Below are 24418 nucleotides of genomic sequence, written 5' to 3' on the forward strand. Positions count from 1 at the left end.
AATTGTGTTGCTGTGTAGACCAACCGGTGTCAGAGACACACCCCAAAACAGATAGATAATATCATGAGCTTTGGTGGGCACATCCTCCTTCTTCAGAGGACAAATATGGAGCAAGAGGCACAGAATTAGAAAGCAGAGAGTGGGGGGAGAAAGCGAGCCCTAACCAGGCGGGGTGGTCTTTCTGACGGCTGAAACCAGGACGAAATACGGAGCCTGCCACCCGTGCCCCCAGCACCAAGCCTTGCTCCTGCGGGTTCGATGCTCAGCCTAGCAAATCCCCGCGCATCTCCACTGATCGACGGGCAACCCCTGTGATTCCCCCCACCCCTCCAGTTTCTTGCTGGAGCGGCTTCGTGGCGCTCCATTTTGCGGCGCTCGGAGAGGGCTGTTGGCTTGGGAGGAGGAAGTTCTGCGACGGCTCAGGGCAGCGGGTATAAAAAGCGAGGCTGCAGAGGAGCCGGCCAGAGCCAGCGCCCGGAGCGGAGCTAGACAGCAGCCGCCTGCAGGGAAGGAAATTCTCCCCAGCGGACACATGCGGGCGCTACCTTGGCTGCTCCTGGCCGTGCTCTGCTCAGCCCAGCAGACCCCCCGGCTGAAGCTGACCCTGCAAGGTGAGCTCAGATCCGACGCGGCGGCTGCCCTATTGCTGGTCCCCTGGGGATGGTTCGTGGCACAGCGGTGCCCTGCATGCCCCTGGGGTGAATTTCCTACCGGCCTCGCGTGGGTCGAGAGGGGGGCTGAAGGGTGGATTGTTTCACGGGTGGGGAGGGAGATGGGGGGGTTAGAAAGCAGCTCTTGGGGGGGGCGGTTCTGTTGGGGGAATAGTCTATTCCCAGCCCGGTTCACCCGCTGCTTGGATTGGATCCGAGAGGTTACAAGAAGGAAACTTTGTTTTTTTTGGCTGCCGGTGTCAGACAAGGCGGAATCGGGGCGGTGGGTCCGGCAGGTGTCACAGCTGCAGGCTGATGGGGGCTTGACGCGGGAGTCCCTGCCCGGGCAGGATCCGGGTTCGCCCCGAGCTGAGGAAAGAGCGAAAGCGGGGCCAGGGAACAGGGGAGGCGCGCCCCTGCCCCCTCTGCAATGCAGATAAGCGCGCCCAGGCGCAGTCCGCCCCAGCCCCGACTCTACCAACGAGCCCCTCGCAGGAGAGCTGCCCGGCCCGCCCGAAGGCGCAGACCCGCTCTCATTAGGACGAGCTGGCGGCTTGCGGGGGGGGGGGGGCGACGTCTGAGCGGCGCTGCGGTTTTCTGATGGCGCTGCGGCTTCCCGGAGCAGAGGGGCGGGGGTCCCCCCCCGGAGGTTCCCCCCCTTGCCACTCGGGGCGCATGGCACCGAACCTGCGCTGCTCCCGCTCTGCCCCCTCCGGCTCGCCCCTGTGCCTGGCAGCCAAAAGCCAGGGATGCCGGGGGGGGGGGGGGATGTTTGCTCGGAAAGAGGCGCGAGGACTGGAGGGGGGGCAAACGTGGTGGCCTGAGGGTTGGAAATTGTATGGTGGGCTGGGCGGCGACCCCCCCGCACCCCGCTGCCCGGCTGGAGCGCCCGAGTGGGGCAGCCCCCCACCCCCACCCCGCTGCCCGGCTGGAGGGCCCGAGTCGTGCAGCCCCCACCCCGCTGCCCGGCTGGAGCACTGCAGCAGGGACCATCCCTGACGCCCCCCCCCCCCCCCAGCCCACTCCTAGGTCGGGGTAACCCAGAGCAAAGGCTGCGTTCTAACCTCCGGCGGCAGGACACGGTCCGTGGGCCGTCGTTCACCCCCCTGCGTGTCCCCCCCATTAGGAGAGAGGAAGACTTGTTGCTTTGGCGGTGACACGCGAGTGGTATAGGCTGGGGAGGGGAGCGGCTGGGGGGGGAGGGACGGACGACGATTCCGTTATTGTACAGAGAGGTAATCTCACAGCAGGAAGGAATTGCTGGGAAGTTGACAGTGATGGGACTTAAAAATCAATTTCCCCCAGTTTCCTTCCAGTAGAAGAGGCCCCACCTGGCAGGCTGGTGGGAGGCTGCGGGGGGGGGGGGGCAGGTTCTGCTCCCCTGACTCAGCAGGGGCAGGCTCTCCGGATGCGTCTACACAGCAGCGTTATTTCGGAATAACCATGCCAGCGTCTACACAGCAATTCTGTTATTTCGAAATGAATCGGGCACAACGGACGGCTTATTCGGCCATCTGTAAACCTCCTGCCACGTGGAATAACGCCTCTTCCGAAATCGCTATTTTGAAATCGCCCCTCCCCAGGGCCAATCAAAGTCGTTACTCCCTAGTGCTTCCTGGGGCTCTAAATCAAGGTAGCGCGTCGCTTCGGACTAATTTCGAGGCTTCCCCGTAGTGTGGACGTGCTATTTCGAAATAAGCTCTTTCGGAGTATTTCTTCCAGACTAGCTCGTTCCGAAATAAGCATGCAGTCTAGACAGACCCTCAATGCCCACAGCCCCAGCTGAGGGTGAAGGAGAAGTTTTGCTGTTGCCAGAGCCGCAGGTGATTAACCCTCTGAGCCCTGATGTTCAGCCACCAGGCTGTCCTCCGCCCTCTTGTGGGTGTTTTGTGATATCCCCTGCACAGCCTTATTACCAGGATCAGAGACACGATCATGCCCATAGTTACTGCCACGCCCGCTGGAGACCACTGCACCCATGAAAATGTAATGGTGCTCCCTGCTGCATGGGAAGTTAAGAGGACAGATCACCGCACGTCTGACAGAGACCGAGTCCCTGGCTGGGGCCAGGTACCAGCTTGAAGAGCAACAGGGCATTGGCCTGGCTGACAGCAGCAAGGAGCAGCCCATGGCGGTGTGCTGTCGCAGCGGGGCAGGGACCGGCTGTCTACATGGGCTTGTACTGCATCCAGCACCACCACGGTGGCAGGGCACGTGTGACAAGGTGTTTAGGCACTTGGATTAGCTAGAGCAATGCGCTTGTGCATCAGCGCCCCCTACTGGCGCCCCGTGGACCTGCTTGTGTACCAAATAGGTTGGGTGCTGCGTTCCACATGAGGGTTTCTCAATCTTTTTGGTACCAGGGCCTGGCTTGCTGCCTTCCTAGAGTGTCAGGGAAATCGCAGAACTGGATCCGGTCCATGGACCGGTCATCAACAAACACTGCTCAGACTGGCCCCGCTGGGGCAGAGTTGCGGCCTGCCTGGGACTGAGATTTTCAAGCTAACCCCGGACAGGGTGCACACTGGGCTATGTTTATAATACATGGATTAGGCAGGCTGGAGCTAGGTCATTCCTCTTCTCCTGGAGCAAGAGCAGAGGGCGTCTCTTTAACCCTTCGACAGGCACGGGATGGGTTTGGCACATCAGTCCAGTCCCTAGTGTCTACTCTACAAAGAAGCCGCCATCCAGTTTGGGATCCTGTATCTGGGAAGAGAAACCAAGCCTCCGAATGGGCCCTGACATGTGAATTGCCCCAGGCCGGGTCTGGCGGCCACAGGACAAGCTGTGTGGTTGAGCAAACCTGCGCTGTGAATTGGGAATTTCTGGGTTCTCGTCCCAGCTCTGCAGCTAGCCCTCTGTGGGTCCCAAGCTATGGCGTGCCTCAGTTTCCCCTTCTGTAAACAGGCAGGCCGATTGCTATGTGTCTGCCTTAGAGAGGAAAGGAACCAGCTGGATTTGCAGTGGGCAGGCCAGGCTGGGGTAGAGTCTGGATTTCAGCCTTCAGCAAACTTCCTCCTCACCTTTCCCATCCTGCCCCCCACCCCAGACATCCCGGTGCTGAGCTTCGAGAATGGGGAGAAGTCCACAGTCCTCTTCTATGACGCCGGATCTGAGCAGCTGTACGTTGGAGGCAGGGGGGTGCTGCGTGTCTTGACGTTTAAGGAGGCGGAGTTCAACCAGACCCAGGTGAGAGGTAGGGTGTGTGGGGGTCCCTAGCACCTCTCGTTCCCCCCCCCCCATGTGCAATGATGGTGTATGGTCAGCCAGACTCAGCTGGAGGCCCCAGAGCTGTCAAGCCAACGAACAGCATGGGAGCTTCTGGAGGAGACCAGCTCAGGGTCAGCCAGCAAGGACCACAACCTATGGGCATGGCCTCCTCTCCTTGCATCAGCCGCCCTCAGCCCAGTCTGGAGAAGGCAGCTCCCAGCTGAGCCTGGGTCTGGCTTCAAAAGGGGAGCCCCTTGGACTTCACTTGCTGAGCTCCGGGGCCACCTGCCGGCTGGCCTGGTAGCCACGAGACGGGCCAGAGAGACCAGGGGCTGTCTCTGCTTGCATCACCCCCCCCGGGTGCACAAAGAGGCGCCGTGAGACAGGCCCCAATAAACAGGGGGTTACTGCCACATCCCCCCCTCCTTGCATAGGCGCTGCAGGTGGGAGGGAGGGAGGGTTGGGCAGTGAGGTCTGTGGGAAGATGGGGTCCAGCCAGCATCAGAGGCCTGGGGGACCCCTCCTGTGGCTGATCAAAAGCACAACCCCTTGAGGATTACTGCACTGCACCTTCTCCCCACCCCCACCCCCCCCACCCCGTGACCGGGGTCTGATCAGCCTTGCTCCCGTCTGCCTCCCAGGTTCCCCTGCAGGTCGACGAGAAGGCGGAGAAGACATGCAGGAGCAAGCCTGGGGCAGTGCAGGTGAGAGGGATGAGGCGTGAGCAGCTAAACACCCCCAGACGCATGTTGAGTCCCCCCCAGAGATGACTAATGAGGTATAGAGGCACCCCCATGGTGCTGAGCATGGAGGAACCCCCCCTCCTTCCTCCCTTCACCACACATCAGGCTTGGCTCCAAGGCTGCTTTGAGCTTCCTTCACCGCTGCCGCATCTTCATTTCCTGGGAACATCTGGCTACCACTGCACAGACAGCATTGCAGGCGTCACGTGGGGGGAGGTGATCTAGTGGGTAGAGCAAGGGGGAGGCAAGACTCTGGGCTCCGTTCCCAGCTCCTGCAGGGGAACGGGGTCTGCTAGGTAGAGCAAAAGGGGATGGGGAGGTAGGACTCCTTCAGTGCTGGATTTATGCATGAGCTCAGTAAACTGCAGTTCAGGGCCTCAGTTATTACAGGTTGAACCTCTCTAGTCTGGCTCTCTCTGGTCCTGAAATAGCCATTGCCCAGCAGGATTTGAGTGAGCCGGATGTCCCCTTAGCATGGGTGTGGCCAAGTTTCCCACGGTCCCGTAAAGTTTGTTGACAGCCCCCAGTCCTGGCTCTCAGGGTTCTGTGCTGTTCTTTAGCTCTAATTTAGCCCTCCATGTCTTCTCGGAGCCCGGCAAGCAGTGGCAGTCTTGCTAATGCTGCTAGACAATATTGGCCACCCGTGGTCCAGCAAATTCTCTTTTTCACCACTGGTCAGGTCCCAAGGGTGCTACGCTAGTTTTTAGTGTTCAGCCTCTAGTTTTTAGTTCCATACTTGCCTATGTACTGGTGTAGATGCAAATAGGAAACTTTATTATTTCTATTTTCATTGTCCTTTGTGTTGGAATAATACACATTTCTGGCAATGCTATCGGGCCTCTTACACTGGACATAGCTGAGGCCCTAAGCTATGTCTTAACCTGGCCCTGCTGAGTACTGTTCCCAGCTCTGGGAGGGAAGTGGGGTCTAGTGGTGGGAGCAGAGGATGGGGAATCAGGACTCGTGGGTTTTATCCCTGCTGTGCCCTGGGCTCTGTCACGCATCAGGGCTCTATCATGTGTGTGTGATCATACACAGAGGATGTGGCAGGTCTACCTGCTCAGCGTAATGCAGAGGGCCGGCTCTGTGCTAGCCATTAATGCCGGGGACCTGTGATGAGCACTAACCGTGGTGCTTTGGGCTGCTTGTTCCGCAGGCTGAGTGTGACAACTACATCCAGGTGATCCAGAGGCTGAACGGCAGCTCCCTCATCGCCTGTGGCACCAACGCTGGGTCCCCCAAATGCTGGTTCCTGGTGAGCGTGGGAGGCAGGGGGAATGTGTAGAGAGTGGCCCACAGACACGGGGCACCAGGCACCTCACTCAGAACTGGGCTGGGACATTTCCATCCCGGGTCTATAATTTGGCCCCGTGACCAGTCAAATTCTCCCACAGCATCTCTTAAGGAACATAAGAACTGCCAGACTGGGTCAGAACAAAGGTCCATTTAGCCCAGTATCCTGTCTGCCGACAGTGGCCAATGCCAGATATCCCAAAGGGAGGGAACACAACAGGGAATCCTCATGAGATTCCCTCCCCTGTCACCTACTTCCAGAGAAACAGAGGCTAGGAACACCATCCCTGCCCATCCTGGCTAACAGCCACTGATGGACCTAACCTCCATGAATCTATCTAGCTCTTTTTAGAACCCTGTTAAAGTTCTAGCCTTCACCACATCCTCTGGCAAGGAGTTCCACAGGTTGACTGTGTGCTGCGTAAAAAAAACCCCTTCCTTTTGTTTGTTTTAAACCTTCTGCCTATTAATTTCATTTGGTGACCCCTGGTTCTTATATTGTGGGAATAAGTAAATAACTTTTCCTTATTCACTTTTTCCACACCAGTCATGATTTTATAGACCTCTCTCACATCCCCCCCAGTCTCCTCTTTTCTAAGCTGAAAGGTCCCAATCTTTTTAATCTCTTTTCACGTGGGACCCGTTCTAAACCCCTCATCATTTTTGTTGCCCTTTTCTGAACCTTTTCCAATGCCGATAGATCTTATTTTGAGATGAGGCGACCATATCTGTATACAGTATTCCAGATGTGGGTGTACCATGGTTTTATATAGAGGCAGTAAGATATTCTCTGTCTTATTTTCTATCCCTTTTAAAATGATTCCTAACATTCTATTTGCTTTTTTGACCGCCGCTGCCCACTGAGTGGATGTTTTCAGAGAACTATCCACAGTGACTCCAAGATCTCTTTTGAGTAGTTAGGAAATGTGAGCCCAGTGGGTTAAACCAGGGGCTGGGAGTAAGGACTCCTGGGTTCATAGACTCATAGATTCATAGACTTTAAGGTCAGAAGGGACCATTATGATCATCTAGTCTGACCCCCTGCACAGTGCAGGCCACAGAATCTCACCCACCCCCTCCTAGAATAATCCTCTCGCCTATATCTCAGATATTGAAGCCTTCAAATACTTTGAAGACCCTAAGATGCAGAGAATCCTCCAGCTGTGATCTGTACCCCATGCTACAGAGAAAGGCGAAAAACCTCCAGGGCCTCTGCCAATCTACCCTGGAGAAAAATTCCTTCCTGACCCCAAATATGGCGATCAGCTAAACCCTGAGCATGTGGGCAAGACTCACCAGCCAGACACCCAGAAAGTTCTCTATAGTAACTCCTGTCATCCCTCCATTGACCTATTTCCCACTGATAATGAATGGTCAAGGGTTCCATTCACAAGCTCTGGAAGAGGAGTGGGGGGTAGGTGTTGGAGGAGGGGTGGTAGGGAGCCAGTACCCCGGGCTCCCTTCCTAGCTCTGGAGTGCAGGGGTTGACGCAGGGGTGAGTGGGTGCCCGGACTCCTGGGTTCTCTTCCCGGCTTTGCAGCAGACTGCCATGTCCCCTGCTTCTCTCCATGGGTGTGTCCCCCCTGTGTGTAAGCTGGATGCTGCCTCCCAGGGAAAATAGAATCAGAGGCACGCCAGGCTGCTGGGGACCAGGAGAGCTCAGCTGGGCTCAGCATGGGTAAGACGATCTATCGAAATGATTGGGTTTCGCCCCCAGAGCAACACCACGAAGCTGCAGCAGGACCAGCGGGGCCAAGCCGTCACCATCAGCGGGGAGAACCTCGCCCCAGGATCCCCATCGCAGCCAGCTGCAGCCATCGCTGTGGGTGAGGAGGTCTGCCTCGCTCAGCCGAGGCCCCAGATAGAGTGGGGGGGGGAGCCCCCTGGGGTCCCCTCGGGCCGCGCGTTGGGTGCGTTCTCTGGCTGCTTGAATCCTGAGTCCCAGAGGAGCAGTGCTGGAAAAGCACTGAACCTGTGCAAAGGGTCCAGCCCTAGGGAAGGGCCAATGGGCAGGGCAGGTGGGGGGCAGGACTGGTGCCAATAAAGAAATTCCCAGGTGGCCTTTGACACTCTGCTGAGAGGTGGTGGGGGCCAGGACCCAGGGGTTGGGCCAGGACCCAGGAGTTCACTCCAGGAGGGAATGTGAGCTAGTGGTTAGAGTAGGCAACGGAAAGCCAGGGCTCCTGGATTGTTGTCCCGGCGAGGAAGCCTAATGGTTGGAGCAGGGGTTGGGGCACCCGGATCCCTGGGCTCCATTCCCAGCTGTAGACGGAAATGAGGGCTAGTGATTAGCGCAGGCAGCTGGAAAGCAGGATGTGGATTCGAGCCCTCCTCTGCCCTGTGTGACTTGGGGCTGGCCATGAAAAAGCAGCTTTGTTCTGTGTTGCCATGGCATAGGGGGCGGGGGTCTCTTTGTTCTGAAAGTGGATCTGACCTATTCCCCCCATGGAGAACACCCACCGTATTTTTGTCTTGGGTTAATATTGCAGAGGGCAACCTGTACTCGGCGTTGTCCCGGGACAAAAGCACCATCCAGAGGAGCTATGGCCCGAGGAAGCTGCTGAGGACAGAAGACAAATGGCTAACCGGTAAGAGGCGCTTTGCCTAGGGACCAGCCCCAGGGAGGGGCACCACGGCCCGGGGCGGCCTGACGCTTTCCCCAAAGCTCTGTCACCTCCGGCAGCAGTAGGGCCCTGATGCTGCAGACGAAGGCAGATCTCGCTACAGAGAGACACTGCATCAAACCTTGCATGTGCCACTCCATCCCACTGGAGTGATCAGCTGGGTCCCTTTAACAGGAAACGTTGTCACCCCAGTCTCAGCTGAAAGCGCAGTGTGATATATTGGTGGTAGACCTGTCCAGCCCCCCCCACCCCAGCGTTTGCCTTGCCTTGCTAAACCCCTGCAGCAGGGAGTTCCGCATGTTGGCCACAGAGCATGGTGTTTTCAGACCCTTCAGCTCTAGCAAGCTGGGTTGGCAAAGTCATAGTAAGAAGCTTCAGAGACAATTTTGCAAGCATGGCAAAAAGCTGGGAATGGGCACATTGCAGCAGTGGGGGAGGGGAGCGGGGGGAGAGGGAGAAATCCCCTGCCCCCACTGCAGAGATTATGCAGATTCTCTGCCAGTCGTTGAATCTCTGATTCCCATATTAAAATGTATCCTAGCGGGTGGGGCACTTGAGTGGGGAACAGGAGACCTAGGTTCTGGTTTTGCTGCTGGATGGTCTCTCCCTGTACCTCAATTTTCCCATCAGTAAAATGGGAATAAGGATCCCTCCCCTCCTTTGGAAAGCGCTTTGTGAACTCGGGAGGATCCCTATTACTTTAGGAAACAGATGCAGTCTAGTGGAGGCCACTCTCGCAACAGTCTTGCAAGCGTAAGAGTAGTCGATGTCCTTCTTAAAGTTCAGAGAGTCCTGTGATTGCAAGAGAAACTCAGCTGGCCTTACATTTGCACATAATAATTATTTTGTTCTCCGGGTTGCAGAGGAAAGCCGGAAAATGTGATTCCTAACGACTGGGAGCAGTCAGAACCCCACATTTCTTTATTTTAAAAATCACATTATTTTAAAGCCAGCATCATTGTTTTGAGGGGCCTGGGGTTGCCGATGTGCATGACTCCACCCTGCCCGTATCTTGACAGGGCCAAGGAATTAGTGGAGCCCTCCAGTGGCTCCAGCAAAATTTCCTTGTGCAGTTTGACCTCCTTCCCCACCTTGATCCCCTTTTCTCCTGCAGATGCAGAATTCGTCAGCGCTGCCTGGGTGCCGGAAAAGGAGACCAACCTGGATGAAATCTATTTTTTCTACAATGAAGTCAACAAGACAGCGGGGCTGGATGAAGAGCCGATCAAAGCCCGGCTGGGCCGCGTGTGTAAGGTATGGAGACCCCGCGGGCCATGAAGGGCAAATGTCGGGAGGATTTCCGGTTTTACGCCTAGCCAGCGGTGAAAGTAACTTGACATTTTTTACAGATACTGTCCAATTGCAACCCGGGTCTCAGCCAACTCTTTCAATTGCTCCCTGCTGGCTTTTGCCGCCGCTCAGCCAGCTTTTGCTGGAGCTGCGCATCAGGGCGCACCTGCTTCCTTTCACCTCTGCGCCTAACCCTGAAGCAAAGGTGATGTCACAGTGTTGGCCACATGAGCTGTTGTGGCTGCTACTAAAGAGGCTGGTTTGAGCGATATCAACCCTCCATGTGTAGTTATAACAACTCCAGCGGCAGTTGGAACAGGCCAGGGCCTCACAGGGGTTTCAGGCCCCACGTAGATCGGGATGGGAGGGGTTGCAGTGAAACCTCCATGCTTTAGGCCGGATGAGCTCTGGGATTTTTCCTCTCCCGCCCCGCTCAGGTGGACGAAGGCGGGAAGAGCATCCTGGTCGATTTCTGGACCACGTTCCTCCAGGCGAGGCTGGTGTGCGGTGGCCCCGCCCATCCACAACGCTTCAACCAACTGCGCGACGCCGTGGTCCTGGGCGAGGGGCGGAAGGGCCGAGGGATGCTGTATGGGATCTTCGCCAGCCCCTGGTGAGCCGGGGCGGCTGCTGGCGCTGGGCAGGGCTGGGGTGACACTGGCTAGAGTCCCCCCACTCCTTGCTCCATGGCGGGTGATGGGGGAATCATAGAATCATAGAATACTAGGACTGGAAGGGACCTTGAGAGGTCATCGAGTCCAGTCCCCTGCCCTCATGGCAGGACCCAGTACGGTCTAGACCATCCCTGATAGACCTTTATCCAACCTACTCTTAAATATCTCCAGTGATGGAGATTCCACAACTGCCCTGGGCAATTTATTCCCACCCTGACAGTTAGGAAGTTTTTCCTAATGTCCAACCTAAAGCTTCCTTGCTGCAGTTTAAGCCCATTGCTTCTTGTTCTATCCTCAGAGGCCAAGATGAACAAGTTTTCTCCCTCCTCATGACACCCTTTTAGGTACCTGAAAACGAACAATGCCGGGGGGCGGCACGGGGAGGAGGCAGGGCTCTGATGGGTGGCAAGGTGGCTCTCGCCCACCCTGCTGTTCTCCTGGCACAGATGGGAACCACGGTGCCCCTTCGCCAGGAGAATCTCACTCCGCCACCAGGGGAACAGCACAGGCAAAGTTTGGCTCCTGTATTTGTGGAGGGGGGTGGGGAGAGCCCCAATCAGGCCAATGTGGCAAATTCCACGCCTGCTCCAGTTGGTTGGAAGAGCAACACCCCGCCTTCCCCCCAAACAATGCCCATGAATAATAATAAATGGAGGTTACCTATCTCCTAGAACTGGAAGGGACCTTGAAAGGTCATTGAGTCCAGTCCCCTGTTTTCATAGCAGGACCAAGCACCATCCCTGACAAATTTTTGCCCCAATTCCTAAAGGGCCTCTGTAGGAATTGAACTCACAACCATGGGTTTAGCAGGTAAGCTACTGAACCATCCCTCCTGCCCACAGTAGGCTAGGAAGCTGGCCCAGCCCAGAGCTGTGTAGAGAGGCCAGACACCCACTGGGCAAGGCGGTGACAGATGGTGACGGGGTGTCCAAGCTCCCTTTCCCTCTCCCCAAGCAGGGGAACTAACTCAGCTGTCTGAGTCCAGCTCGGATCCACAGTGCCGGCCGGTCATTTCTGTTGGGTGGGCCTCAGAGCCCAGCACGAAATGCCCAGAACCACTGGGAACTGGCTTGGCCTTGCCAGCCACCGAAGCCTGATGGGAGCGTTTCTCCCCTGCAGGGGCACGACCGCCGTGTGCGCCTACTCCATGGACAAGGTGGCTCACGCCTTCCGAACCTCCAGACTCAAGGGCTACGGCAGCGGCCTGCCAGCGCACAGACCCGGCACGGTGAGGCCCGCGCGGACCCAAAACGGCTCCCCGGGAGTCCTCAAGGGACCCTCCCCCCCTCCCCGTTGCTGTCAGTGAACGGAGGGGCAGGGGGTTAGCAGAGAGCTGCCCAGGGCAGTCAGAGACCGCAAAAGGCCGGGAACAGCCAGCGGCTGCAGGGTCATTTTCAAGGTTGGTTTGCTCCTCTGCATTGTGGGCAGGGACCCGGGCCGAGCCCTGAGCACCCCTGTGTATTCAGCACAGCCCAAAGGGTGCAAGGGGACCTGCAGGCTCGTGTCTCTCATCCCCAGGAAGTTACCACTAGGCTGGGTCAGACCCTGCTCCACCCCCTCCCCGGTGACCAGTGCAGGGTGGAAGAGCCAGCTGAGTGACAGAGATGGCAATTTACATCACCTGAGGCTTTGCCCCCTGGTGCTTCAGGGGAAGGTGCAAGAAGCCCAGCAGGAGGCCGATACGGGCACGTTACCCATCACACCTCCGTACTGGGCAGAACTTCCGGGAGGCTGAAGGGAACTCCAGTGGGGGGGTTGTATTTTTTTGGGGGGTGCGGGGAGATGTTTCCATACAAAACCCCATAGCGTCACAGCCTTTCTCCCCACTCCTCACCCAGCCCCAGAACTCCCCACACACTGGCATGTGCCCAGTATTAAGTGCCTCAGTTTCCCCATAAACAAGCATTTAATGACTGGCAGTGTGGCCTATTGGATAGAGCAGGGGGGCTTTTGCAGCCTGAGTTCCTTTCCCAGCTCCGCCACTGTCCAGGGCTCTGCAGTCTTGTGCTCTACCCACTAGGCAGTGCTGCCTCTCTTTAAATGGTAGCAAAGAAAATGCAGTTGTAACCCAGAGCTCTACCCACAGCCCCCCATTCTTCCCAAGAAAAGCCAGCCATCTCCTCCTGCTGCCCACAGTGGCTCCCAGCTGCTGTCTCTCCTCCATTTTTTGCTGGCACCTTCTCCACAGGCCTCTCTTCTCAGAAGCCTCCCTTGTTTTGCGGTGTTTCCCCTGGGCTGACTGCACTCCAAGAAGCATGCTCCACGGCCCCCTAGAAGGTTAGGCACCAAGAGTTCTCCACGCCGGCTGGTGGGGAGGCTATTTCCCCTCCAAGCACCAGATGCCTCAGAGATGTCACATTTTGGGGCACAACCAGCTGTTTGTTGGATACCTGTCCCTGAGCTGAACTTGTGGCAGGGAGAGGGTAAATCGCTCCAGGGTAGCATTCTGGAAGAACAATTGGGAAGGGAAAGGGATGTGCCCAAGGTCACCCAGCAGATCAGTGGCAGAGCAAGGGATGGCCCCTGGTCTCCCTGAGTCCCATGTGGTGCCTTAAGGAACAGATAACTAGGTTGTGGGGAGCAGGTCCCCATAAATAAAGAAATGTCTAGAGAGGATGAATGGACCGTAGCAGACTATTGCAATCTCATAGACACAAGAGCTGGGCACATGACATTTTTCGGTTCCCTGTCAAGTCCAGAAAACCACAGGATGAATCATTTGGACCAACCCAAGAATAAATTTTTTTAAAAATTGGCAAATCAAAACATTTTCATTTGGATTTGGGGCTCTTGCTTCCTGGTTCCCCCTGTTTTTAAAAGACAGGTGAAGCCTTTCAAAACAAACTGGATTTGTATCAGAACATTTTTGACTTTTTTTTTAAAGGGTTTTGTTCAGCTAACACAATTTGCGGAAACCGACATGAATTCACAGACCATTTCAATTGATCTGGTTCCGCCTTTTTGTGCGGTGAGACAGACGTGTCTGAAACATTTTGCTCAGCTCCAAGGATACGTCTAAACAACATGGCTCCGTCGGCGGAGCCATGTAGATTTGTTTGTTTGGCAAAGGGAAATGAAGCCGCGATTTAAATAATCGTGGCTTCATTTAAATTTACATGGCTGCCGCGCTGAGCCGACAAACAGCGGATCAGCTGTTTGTTGGCTCAGCGCGCTAGTCTGGACGCTCCCCTGCCAACATGAAAGCCCTTTATCGACCTCCCCGGTAAACCTCATCCTACGAGGCATAACAGGGAGGTCGATAAAAGGCTTTCAGGTCGGCGCGGGAGCGTCCAGACTAGCGCGCTGAGCGGACAAACAGCTGATCAGCTGTTTGTTGGCTCAGTGCGGCAGCCATGTAAATTTAAATGAAGCCACGATTATTTAAATCGCGGCTTCATTTCCCTTTGCCTACGACCCTCATCTACATGGTTCCATCGATGGAGCCATGTAGTTTAGACACAGCCCAAGAGTGGGACATAGATCCAGAGCCTCAGAGGTATTTCAGCACCTAATGCCCATTGATGTTTAGTAGGAATTAGGTGCCTACGTCTCTTTTACACTCTCTGGGCATTAAACCCTCTTCCCATCAATGAGTTAGGAGGATCCTCATAGACATCTACGCAGCAGCTTGTGGGGGGCAGGGTCTGTCTGTGCAGAACTTTGCCTTCCTTTTTATTACCCCCTTCCTCTTCTGTTCTCTCCATAGTGTGTCCCCTACAATTCCCCCAGTGCCCCCTCCAGAGCTGTCCTTGCCATCATCAAAGATTACCCAGAGCTTGAAGCCGTCATCTACCCAGAGGGGCAACGCCCCCTGTATGTGCTGCAGACTAATGACACCTACACCCGGGTGGTGGCCGACAGGGTCTGGGATGCCAGCAACGCTTCTCGCACTGTCCTCTACCTTGGAACGGGTAGGTGTGCAGGGAGCCAGGGATGTTCTCTCTGGGACTCAGCCCTTCCTGGGCACTTAGATTTGTAGGGATGCAGAGCGGCCAAGACCACACGGGATAGGCAAGAACAGCACCCAGGAATGCCCAGCCTTCCTGCTCTAACCACTAGGCCTCACTCTCCTCCCAGAGCCAGGGACAGACCCCAGGAGCGCTGGCTCCCAGCTGCCTGCGCTAGGCACTAGTCCCCACGCTCCCAAGAAGTCAGGCAGCTGAGGATCGCAGGGCGAGGCGTGTGCAGCACCTGCCCCCTCGCCAGCCACGTGACCGGTGGGGCCTGGTCACTGCTGAGCAGACAGCGGCCGGGCTGCCTCCTCCCCCAGGAGAGTCTCTTTTACTCTGCAGTGCTGGGCGCTTGCCTTGTGAGGCCAAGTGTAGGCCAGGATGCAGCAGATTTGCCTCCAGGTTGCCAGTTCGACTCCAGCGCCGGCTGGGGATGGCTTGTGCCGTTCTGTCTGAGGGCGGCTCGCTGGCCCTTGTGACAGGAGACCCGGGGGTCCATGTCACAAACCGGGAGGATGGTGTTTCCCTCCGGTGCATCCCCCCCCCCCGCCCAGGGCAGAACTGGGGCATGGGGGAAGGCCCAGCAAGGGCAGCGTGTCCTCTCCCTGCTTGGACCATCCCTGTCCAGATGCAGATGAAACCCTGGCCGAGCTCCCATTGCCTCCGAGGGGGGTCGGGCGCCTTTCTCTGACCTCCCCGTGTCTCTGGCTGCTGCAGATAAAGGCAAGATCCACAAAGTCCTGCAGAGCAGAGGGCAGACGGTCATCATCGCGGAGCTGAGCCCTTTCCGGAGAGACGCGCCCGTCTCTGGGCTGGCCCTGGATGCCTCCACAGTAAGCACCCTCCCCCCTCTCTGGATGTAGCGCTGGGGCCTGTTGAAAGTCGTGATGGGATTTTCCTGGTCCAGCTTGCAGGGGGGCGGGGGGGCTCCGCAGGAGAGCCCCCGGTCTGGGTCCAGCAGCTGCGGAGAGGCAGCCTTGAGGGGGGTGGGGTGGCTTGGGCCTCTCTGTTTCAGGGAGCAGCCTGCTTTGGGTCTCCCTGGCTCGTCGTGTGTCACCGCTCTGGGTTGGAAGCAGGACGGCCGTGCTCCGCTGCAGCCCCCCTGCAAGAGGGTTTGCTTTCGGCCAGCGTCTCCGTGTGCCTGCCGTGATCGTAACCCCTGTTTCCAACACAGACACGTCCCGTTAAGTGCTTTTGCTTGTGAAGTCCATTATGGGCCCGATCCTGCCGCCACTAGAGATTTCAACGGGAATTTTGCCAGGCCAACCCCCTCTTGCATCGCACCCGTCCGACTTTCTTGCATGTTAGTTCAAACCCTCGACTAACCCAGCCCCTCCTTGGCAGGGGCATCTCTATGCAGCCACTGAGTTCGAGGTGACGCGCCTGCCACTGGCAGACTGCGGGCAATACAGGGAGACCTGCTGGAAGTGTGTCCTCGCCAAGGACCCCTACTGCGGATGGGATCCAGACAGCAAAAAATGCTCGGCCGTCTCCCAAGAGGCAAACGACACGGCCAGGTGTGTCCCAGCTGGGTAGTAGGACGCTTCGCTCCCAATCCGCCTCCCATTCTGGTCTGGGACAAGTTGGGAGACAGGGAAGAGAGGGAGAAAAGGCAAGGAGTTGGTAGCTGTAAATGTACACCCGGTAACATGGAGGCAGCATGGTCTATTAGTTAGAGCAGCTGTCACCTAGGGTGGTCTTGAGACGCCAGGGGTCTATTCCCAGCCGTGTGAGGGAGAGAGGTCTACTGGTGAGACCCCGGGGCTGGGCGGTAGGACATCTGGGTTCTATTCCCAGTTATGCCACTGCCTCCCTATATAACCCTGACCAAATCACTTTCCCCTCCCCTCCCGTGCCTCAGTTTGCCCTTCCATTTAATTTCTTTGCGTTCACACTTTTGGAATGCAGCCTTAGGGCACCTCCCCTACTGCGGCACAGAGGCCAAAGCTGCCCATAAACAGACCCACCAGAGCCCGCGCCTACCCCAGCAGCCTTGACAAAGGACGAAAGGGGAGCACGGCCAAGAGCTGGGAGGGTTACAAACCCGGGCCCTGGTGGAACATGCAGCAGGGGGCGGGGCGAGGGGAGAAGAGCAAGTTCCCAAGTGGAGGACCCTGCTTGGAGAAAGGCCTCTGGTTTATAGTGAGGGGGCTTCTGGTGGTCTCAGCTCTGGCTGCAATCCTAGGGGAAGAGGCTCTTTTCAAAACCTTGCCCCGTGCTCGGTTCTCTCCCGTCACAAACCGGAGCCCGAGGATGGTGCCGTACCCCAGGGCAGAGCTGGGGTATGGGGGAAAGCAGAGCCTCAGGTAGTGCTAGAGCACACCAACAGGATCACTGCTCCCAGCACGGCTGCTCCACCTCCCGGAGTGACGGGAGCTGTGCTGACGGACGCATCCTTCCTCCTGCATAGCTGCATCCACGCTGCAGGGGCCGGTTGGCACGGCTCTGACACCAAGGCCTGTGATTTCTTTTTCCACGCCGTGGACAGGGCCAGATTAAGGGGGGGGCTTGCTGGGCAGCTGCCCAGGGCACCAACCTATGGGGGCACCTGATAGCAGCTGTAAAGGGCGTGCGGCGCCCCTTATAGCTGTCCTCAGGCGCCACGTGCCCGGCTCCCGGATCGCGGGCTGCAGCAGCTCCCAGCAGCCACCCTGCAGTGGCCGCCCAGGACGGGGGCGGCGTTAACCCCCGCAGCACCGACCACCAGCACCCTTCCCCCCGCGGCTCCGGGGCCCTGCGTGGCCAGGCTCAGCCCTCCCCGGGCAGCCCCAGGCTGCATGCCAGTGGCAGTAACTGGGTTGGGCCAGGCCGGGCACGTGCGTCCTGCCGCCACCAGCTCCGCGCGCCCTCCCCCACGTGCCGGGTGGGGGTGGGGCCGTGTATGCGCCCTCCTGCAACTTGGGGCGCAATTAACCTGTCTGCCCGGGGCGCCGGAATGGCTCGGTCTGGCCCTGGCCGCGGACAGACACCGCTAGACTCCCACGGGTCACCTGGCGCTCTTGTGTGTAGCGCTAGCTCCCGATCGCTGTGCCGCGAGCTTTCGGTGCACCAGAGAGAGCTTCCAGCCGCCAGCCTGGGAGTAGGGGGAGAGGGAGGCTATTAGATGACCATCCCTTCCCAAGCCTATGGCGGAGGATGTGGTAGTCACGTGTCCCTCCTGAACGCTTCCTTCTCTCTGGCTTTCCTTCAAGCAGCTTCCTGCAGAGCCTGGACCCAGGGGCTGAGGATGTGTGTGAAGGTGCAGCAGGTAGGTGCCTTCGCCTCGTGGCTCTCGGATTGCTCACGGGGGCGGCTGCCTCGGCCGTGGAGCCCCTTCTGGAAAGCAGACGAGAGAAGGCCCATCTGCCCACGGGAGTCTCGCCGCTGCCCTGCGGGTGCTGAAAAAAACTAAGCTGCCTCTCTCAGGATTGCAAGTGGGGTTGCCAGGTGTCCGGTTTTCGCCTGCACTGTCCCTTATCTGGATCCCCCATCTGGTTAAAAAAACCCAGAAAATACTGGACACGTGAAATGTCCGGTATTTCCTGTTTCCCTCAGACAGAAGCTTAGCGGGGACAATTTTCCGCTGCCACGGGTGGCGGGGCAGGGGAGTGAGGGCCATTTAAAGGTGCGGTGCATTTTTTTTTGCTCAACAACTTTAGTCTCCCCCTTTTTTCTCTCAACAGAATTTTTTCTCTTTGTATTTTTTTTTTGGGGGGGGAGATGTTTGGTATTTTTTGTTAAACCATCTGGCCACCCTAATTGCGAGGCCTTGTCTATGCTCGGTTAGTCTGCCTCCAGCCTCCCACCACCTGTGCTGCTCCAGTGGTGGGATTTTTCCTACTCTCCCCGCAGCGCAGGCCTTTAAAGTGCCCGTGTCCCCCAGATGTAGCATGCCCGCTTTCACTACCAGACAGGCTCAGTGCTGGGGCATTGGAGGGACGTGACCCCCGAACTCTAGGGCCTTCGGTCTAGCAAAACCCTGTCTGGAAAACTATCCTGAGCTGCAGCCCTGGCATGAGGACCCTATTGCTAGCAAACTGCCTTCCCGTCCTCTACGTTTCCACCTTCCAAGGCTGAGACCATGATACTGCAGGAAAGTAGTTTGGTCGAGACCGTGCCGTAAACCCCAGGCTGTGTTAGCCATAGGGAAGAGAGCATCTGTGCTCGTGGTTTAAACACCCCGGTAACGCAGTGTGCAGTGCTAGAATGGAACAGCAGGGCCTAGGAGCCAGGCCTCCTGGTTTCTCTTCCCAGCCTTGGAGTAAGGGGGCGGTGTGGAATTTTCAGAATGGCCTTGACCCACATGTGCACATGCAAATCATTCCCCCTGGGATTAGCTTTTCCCCAAGAATTCAGGTCCCCGTCGGGCAGGTCTCGACGGCGAACCTGGGGTGTGGCGGCAACTTGAGCGGTACCCAGCTTTAATGTAGCTACCTCTGGGATCAAAGCAATGATGCCAACACAGCCTGCACTCCACTGCAGGGCAGGCGCTGGGAGTCATTACCCACGGTTCCAGGCAGGTTTGTCCAGCTTGTGCGTCCAGCTGCGGCGTCCCTGCTCCTAGAGCCAAGCCGGGTAGACTGAAGCTAGCTCGCGATCGGGACTCCCACCCCGTGACTGCAGTGTAGACACATCCACAGGCTCCTAAATAAGAGCCGCATTTTCCAAGTTCCCAGCAGCTCCTGCTGTGAGCCTCCGAGCCAGATTGTCAGCCGAGATCAGCTTGCATCCAGTGTGCTGAGTGGTGCTGCCAATTCCGCCCTCATGCCCCGAAGAGGGCAATTAGGACTCCCCTGGGCAAACCTGCCAGCCCTGCCCCTGTAGGGATCCTGAGCAGCCTCATTCCACCCGCACATTGGCTTCTCCTTCTGCCAGCCGCCCATTAAACCCCTGTGGTGCAGAGCTGGGAGGCACCAGCCCGTGCATGTGTGCAGAGCACTTGGAGATCTTTGGCTGGAGTGCCGGTGCAGAGAGTGGCTGTGCGATTTCAGCATGGGCAGTGGGCACGCTAGGTGGGGGAAGGCTCCGCCTCCCAAACCCGCCAGCCTGGCCCCGCCCCCAGAACACCTACAGTAGGTGTACTGAGGGCGGAGTATTGCTGCCCTCCTCCGGGGCCGGGGAGGCTAGGGCTGTTCACTCCCTGGGGGCGTGGCTTGGCTCCTATGGAGGGCGGGGCCTCAGCAGAAGGGGTGGGACTGGCGATGGGTCTAGAGGCCCCAGCCCGCTTCACCCACCGGCCATGAAAATGGGGTTTTTTCGCCTCTCTGCCAGGCCCCGTGTGTCCATGTGCACAGAGGCCGGGGCTGCGTTTGGCTGGGATTTGGGGCCTCCAAACACTAGCTCTCTCATTATTCCCCCTGTTGTGTCTCCTCTTCCCCTTACACCTTTTCCTTTCCGCCCGCGCTCCTCTAACCCCGATCCCCCGGTTCCAAGAACAAGTAGCACAGCAAGCTCTGAAAAAGGTGAGCGTGGACCCGACCAGCTACATCTACCTCCCGTGCCCTCTGCGCTCCCACCACGCCATCTACACCTGGGTCAAGGACGGCACCAAGCAGTACCCCTGTGCCATGGACGGGCACTCCTGCACGCTACGCTTTGGGGAGAACACCCCCATGGACCGGGGGCTGTTCAAATGCACAGCCACCGAGGATGGCTATCGAGAGGAGATCACTGCCTATGAACTCACGCTGAACGTGGCCTGCCTCCCACGGCTCTCCTTGACAGTGGCCACGGGTGTTCTCCTCCTTGCCATCACCATCTTGTTGCTCTAGACCTTGCCATCCATACGGAGATCTCATTACACTGCCAACGACCTCTCTTTTGTTTTTCTTCTAGTTACCCTCCTACCTGAGGATTCCCCCTTTGAGCCCCAAACAAAACAGGCGGCGCTCTAGGAACAAAATTCCAGCCGACGCCTCCTACCGCAGCAAACACAGCCGTTGCGGTGGAGGTTTTGACCACCAACAATAATTACCAAGAAGCCTCTTTCCCAAAATATAAGCCACAGGAAGAGCCAGGGAGAGGGGGGAGTTGGAAGAGAGGCAAGGAGGAGAAATGGACTGTTTATTTTGCTGCCCAGTGAATTTGTTCAGCCCTAGGACCTGCTGCCAAGCTGATCCCAGTTTGCTCGGTGGACACTGATCCAGAATGGGTGTTTGTTCCAACGCTGCTGAGTGTTGGGATTTTGCTGCTTGCAGTCATGTGGCTTTCTAAGGCTTCTTTAAGGCACACTCCGCCACAGGTGTGAGTCGATCTCTTCCCACTCCAGCTGCTCGGAACTAAATACTTTTAGCATTCAAGTTGTAGAAAGGGAAACTCTCCAGCTGAAGCCCCAAGTCTGATCCTTCACATCCCATTCAGAGTCATGAGGCAGGCTGTTCTCTCTGCATCATGTAGTGCACGGTTACCCCGATGACCAGCTTGGCCATCCTGGGTTTTCAAAGGAAGAGAGAAATCATCCAGACACCCGCACTAGGGTAAATGCATTGACTTGGAACTTCCAGCGGTGGATCCCCTCCAACCTATGATGGTCAGAACTTAGCCACCATCCAAGACACTAGAAGGTTTCAATCGGAGCCACCCAGAGGTCGCTGCACCAGAGACTGGTGCCTGTGGGAGGGATCTAAGGCTTGATTCGGTAAGACTGGCTCAAATCCAAGCAACAACGCTGAAAAAGGGAGAGATGGTGACGGGCTAGAAGGGGTTTCAGGCAGAAAAGGAAAAGGGAGGGAAGATATGTTAGCAGCTGAGTGGTCCTACCTGTGTCACTCCGGAAAGCGTGCACATGAAGAGGAGCGGTAGCTGAGTGGGGAAGATGCTGTCTTACCAGCCTGAAGGCTGGGGGGGGGGATGGATGAGTCTTGCATGATCCCCTGTTGGAATGTTTTCTCCATTTCCCCCAGCTGTGAAATGGACCCCGCTCCCTCAAGTTCCTTGTGTACCACTGGCTCTGAAAGCAATGTGCCTTAGCTGTGTCAGCCCAATGAGCCAGGGGCTTGGGGAAGCTTTGACTCCAATCTGACCCTGCTGTAATGGAGATCCAAATCTGGCCCAGAGACCAGGAAAGATGGGTGCCAATCTTGCACCACTGCTCTTTCCCAGCCAAACCAGGGCTCTGGTTTGTGTTCTATGGTACGGAAAGAGTTAAGCATGACCCCTTTTTCCACCTTCCAAGTCCTGAAGATACAGACCAAGCCAGTTCCCTGGATGTTAAACTGCATCGGCTGAATTTGCAAGCAAGCCTAAAAAAACAAAGAACATAAGAATGGCCAAACTGGGTCAAACCAACGGTCCGCCTAGCCCAGTATCCTGTCTTCCCACAGCAGGCAGGGCCAGATGCTTCAGAGAGCAAACAGAGCAGGGCAATTTATCATATGATCTGTCCCTTGTCACCCAATCTCAGCTCCTGGCTGGTTGTGTTTAGAGACACCTTGAATATATATGGTTGTGTCCCAGACCACCTTCGCTAATCGCCATTGATGGACCTATCTGCCAAGAACTTATCTCATTCTTTTTTGAACCCAGTTATACTTTTGGCCTTCACAATATCCTCTGGCAGTGAGTTCCGCTGGTTGATTGCATGTTACATGAAGAAGCGCTTCTTTATGTTTGTTTTCATCCCGCTGTCTACGACTTTCAGTGGGATAAAATTCTGGTGATTCTCAGCCAGAAACCAAAGTCTCCCTTTCAGCAGGCTAGTGGCTCTGCTATGTGCCAAAACAGCTGTCTGCATCTGGGTACTCCACATCTGCCAGAATCCAGCTGCTTCCGTCGCCTCATCTTCAGCAAAATATTTTTTATCTTTATATAAAATACATATGACAATTTTCTTTTTGGGGGGGGGAAGGGATGCGGGGAAAAAAATCTTCTAGTCCCTAAACTGGCTGTAGCCACCCACTGTTTGAATGTAACTAAGGGACCACTTAGTTTAAAAACACAACCAAACATGTAGGACTTTAGAGTAGCTCCTTTTGCTTGTATTTATCAGCTCTGGATATGTATTTGGTGTTATTAAAGAGGTATTGTATACTGAGCATAAGGCTAGGGCCCAGGCCCTACTGGATTCCAACCCTAGCTCTGTCACCAACTCACAGTGAGACACTGTGCCTCAGTTTCCGCATCTGTGACATGGGGCTAAAACTCTTCCATACCTGACAGAAGTGTTGTGACTATTCATGAGATATTGTTTGAAAAGCACAATGAAAATGCTGCATATGGAAGCAATGGGAACATGGGGCAGTGTATTGGGAGTCACAGAATTCCATTTCAATGCATGTAGAGTTGTCCCCAGCTGACCTCACCTGCAGTTCTAGATCTGCCCTTAGATTGGCTGGGAAGGATTTCCCTGCAAAGGAAGAGAAGTAGGCGTAGGAGTGAGGGATGTGTGGGTGGTCAATTGTAAGGCCTGGCAGCTGCTGCAGGTGGGGTGTGTGAGCAGAATAATGTCCCGGTATGGGGAACTCAAAGAAGGATGCAGATCTTTTTATAGATCATTAGTGGTTTTATTTTTTACCCATCCCTACTTTTACTCATCTGCTCTTCTCCCCACCCATGCCTTGGGCTGGCACCTCTTAAAGGCAGTGCCCAAGCTGCCAGTGAAATCCCAATGTGTGGGTTTTGCAATCCCTGCTCATCCTAGACAGGAAGCAGAGAGATTTCTGCAGCTGTATCCAGCCAGATTTTGGTGCATGGCCATTAAATGGAATGTACCAAGTGCAAGGAGAACAGCCATGACTGCAAGAAAAGTAATTGACTAGATGCATACAAAGCAGACTGGTAGCACTTAACATTAAGGTCAGCAGGGAAGAGGGGTCTCAGAAAGGTTGCAGGATTATGGAAGAGGCAACACAGCAAAGGGTGCCCTCTTTGCTTTAATTGGTGTAGTTATATAGGAGGCAGTGTTGTATAGTGGTTAACACAGCAGCAATCCATATTCTGCCTCTGAATGGCTGTGAGACCTGGATACATGCTACCACTGCTCTGTGCCTTGATTTCCCCATCTACTGCTAGAGCCCTGACAATATATTTTAATTACATATACCACTGTTTGGAAGTCAAATGAGGCCAAGGTTTTGGATACCGCCCCACTAGGGAGGACAGAAAGAAGAGAACCTAACATTTGCAAAAAATAAAGACCTTGACTATTAAACCAACAGCTGGGCTCCATGCTGCTGAATGACACCCAGCCCGACTCTGCTTTTTGGCTCTGTGCTGATGACTGTTTCCCTTATTAGCCCACTATGTCCTCCAGTGAGATGAGGAAGGCCCTGCAGCAGAAGAGAGTTATGTTAATTTTAGGAGAGGAAACCGGAATGAGATTCTTGGAGCGTGATCACAGGAAGTCCCGGTGTTGCTAAGTCTTGTCATGGCTGGCATTTTACTTAAAGTTCCTGCATATCGGGATCTCAGCTGTCATTTAAAAAAAAAAGGTTTAAAAAACCCAGTCTCATGAGCCTGTGCTCATTTTTCAGTGTTTAGTACTGGCCATGCTGGTAGTCCCATGTTTGCACCAAATTGGGGCACTGTACACTGGAGAAACACAAGTTTATTTTTCCCCTTTCCCATCTGATCGTACATACCGTCCATCGCTAGAGAAACGCAAAGAACAACAAGAAGCTGTCTTTAACTGCCTCTTAGAAAACAATACTCTGTCCTTTCTTTCTGAAAGAAACAGAGCAATAAATGTTGCCTTGCTCCCTCCCATGGCATATACTCCCACTCTTGCAGGACCCTGCTTTGCTGTGTAGTAATCTGAATATGTCTGTGTGTTCCTCCCCTTTGTAACATGTGAGTCCTTATTAAAAAAAAAAAAAAAAAAAAGCTGATGTTCCACTCTCTTCTAAGTCGAAGGAAAATGTAACGTCCTGGGGAATGGAATAATTAAATATGTGCAATCGCCAGACGGCTGAATCTGTAAGTATGAGATGATTGAATTTCTCTCTCTCTCTCTCATGACATGATCCAGTGGTATACAGCAGTGTTCCCTGTAAACTGAGCATTTGGTGG

General features: G+C 55.7%; 1 protein-coding gene across 1 annotated transcript; it reads left to right on the forward strand.

Moving 5' to 3' along the window:
- The first annotated feature begins 240 nt into the window (after nt 1-240).
- Nucleotides 241-24255, forward strand: LOC102446750 (semaphorin-7A-like). Its single transcript, XM_075907313.1, has 14 exons — nt 241-611; nt 3700-3839; nt 4502-4564; nt 5760-5858; nt 7614-7722; nt 8386-8484; nt 9635-9774; nt 10248-10423; nt 11604-11712; nt 14191-14395; nt 15152-15267; nt 15779-15951; nt 17629-17681; nt 19847-24255. The coding sequence occupies exons 1-14, from the start codon at nt 533-535 to the stop codon at nt 20182-20184; spliced, it is 1899 nt and encodes a 632-aa protein (XP_075763428.1). The 5' UTR covers nt 241-532; the 3' UTR covers nt 20185-24255.
- The last annotated feature ends 163 nt before the right edge of the window (nt 24256-24418 follow it).

Source organism: Pelodiscus sinensis, chromosome 24 (assembly GCF_049634645.1).
Source record: "Pelodiscus sinensis isolate JC-2024 chromosome 24, ASM4963464v1, whole genome shotgun sequence".
In the NCBI taxonomy this organism is placed as follows: Eukaryota; Metazoa; Chordata; order Testudines; family Trionychidae; genus Pelodiscus; species Pelodiscus sinensis.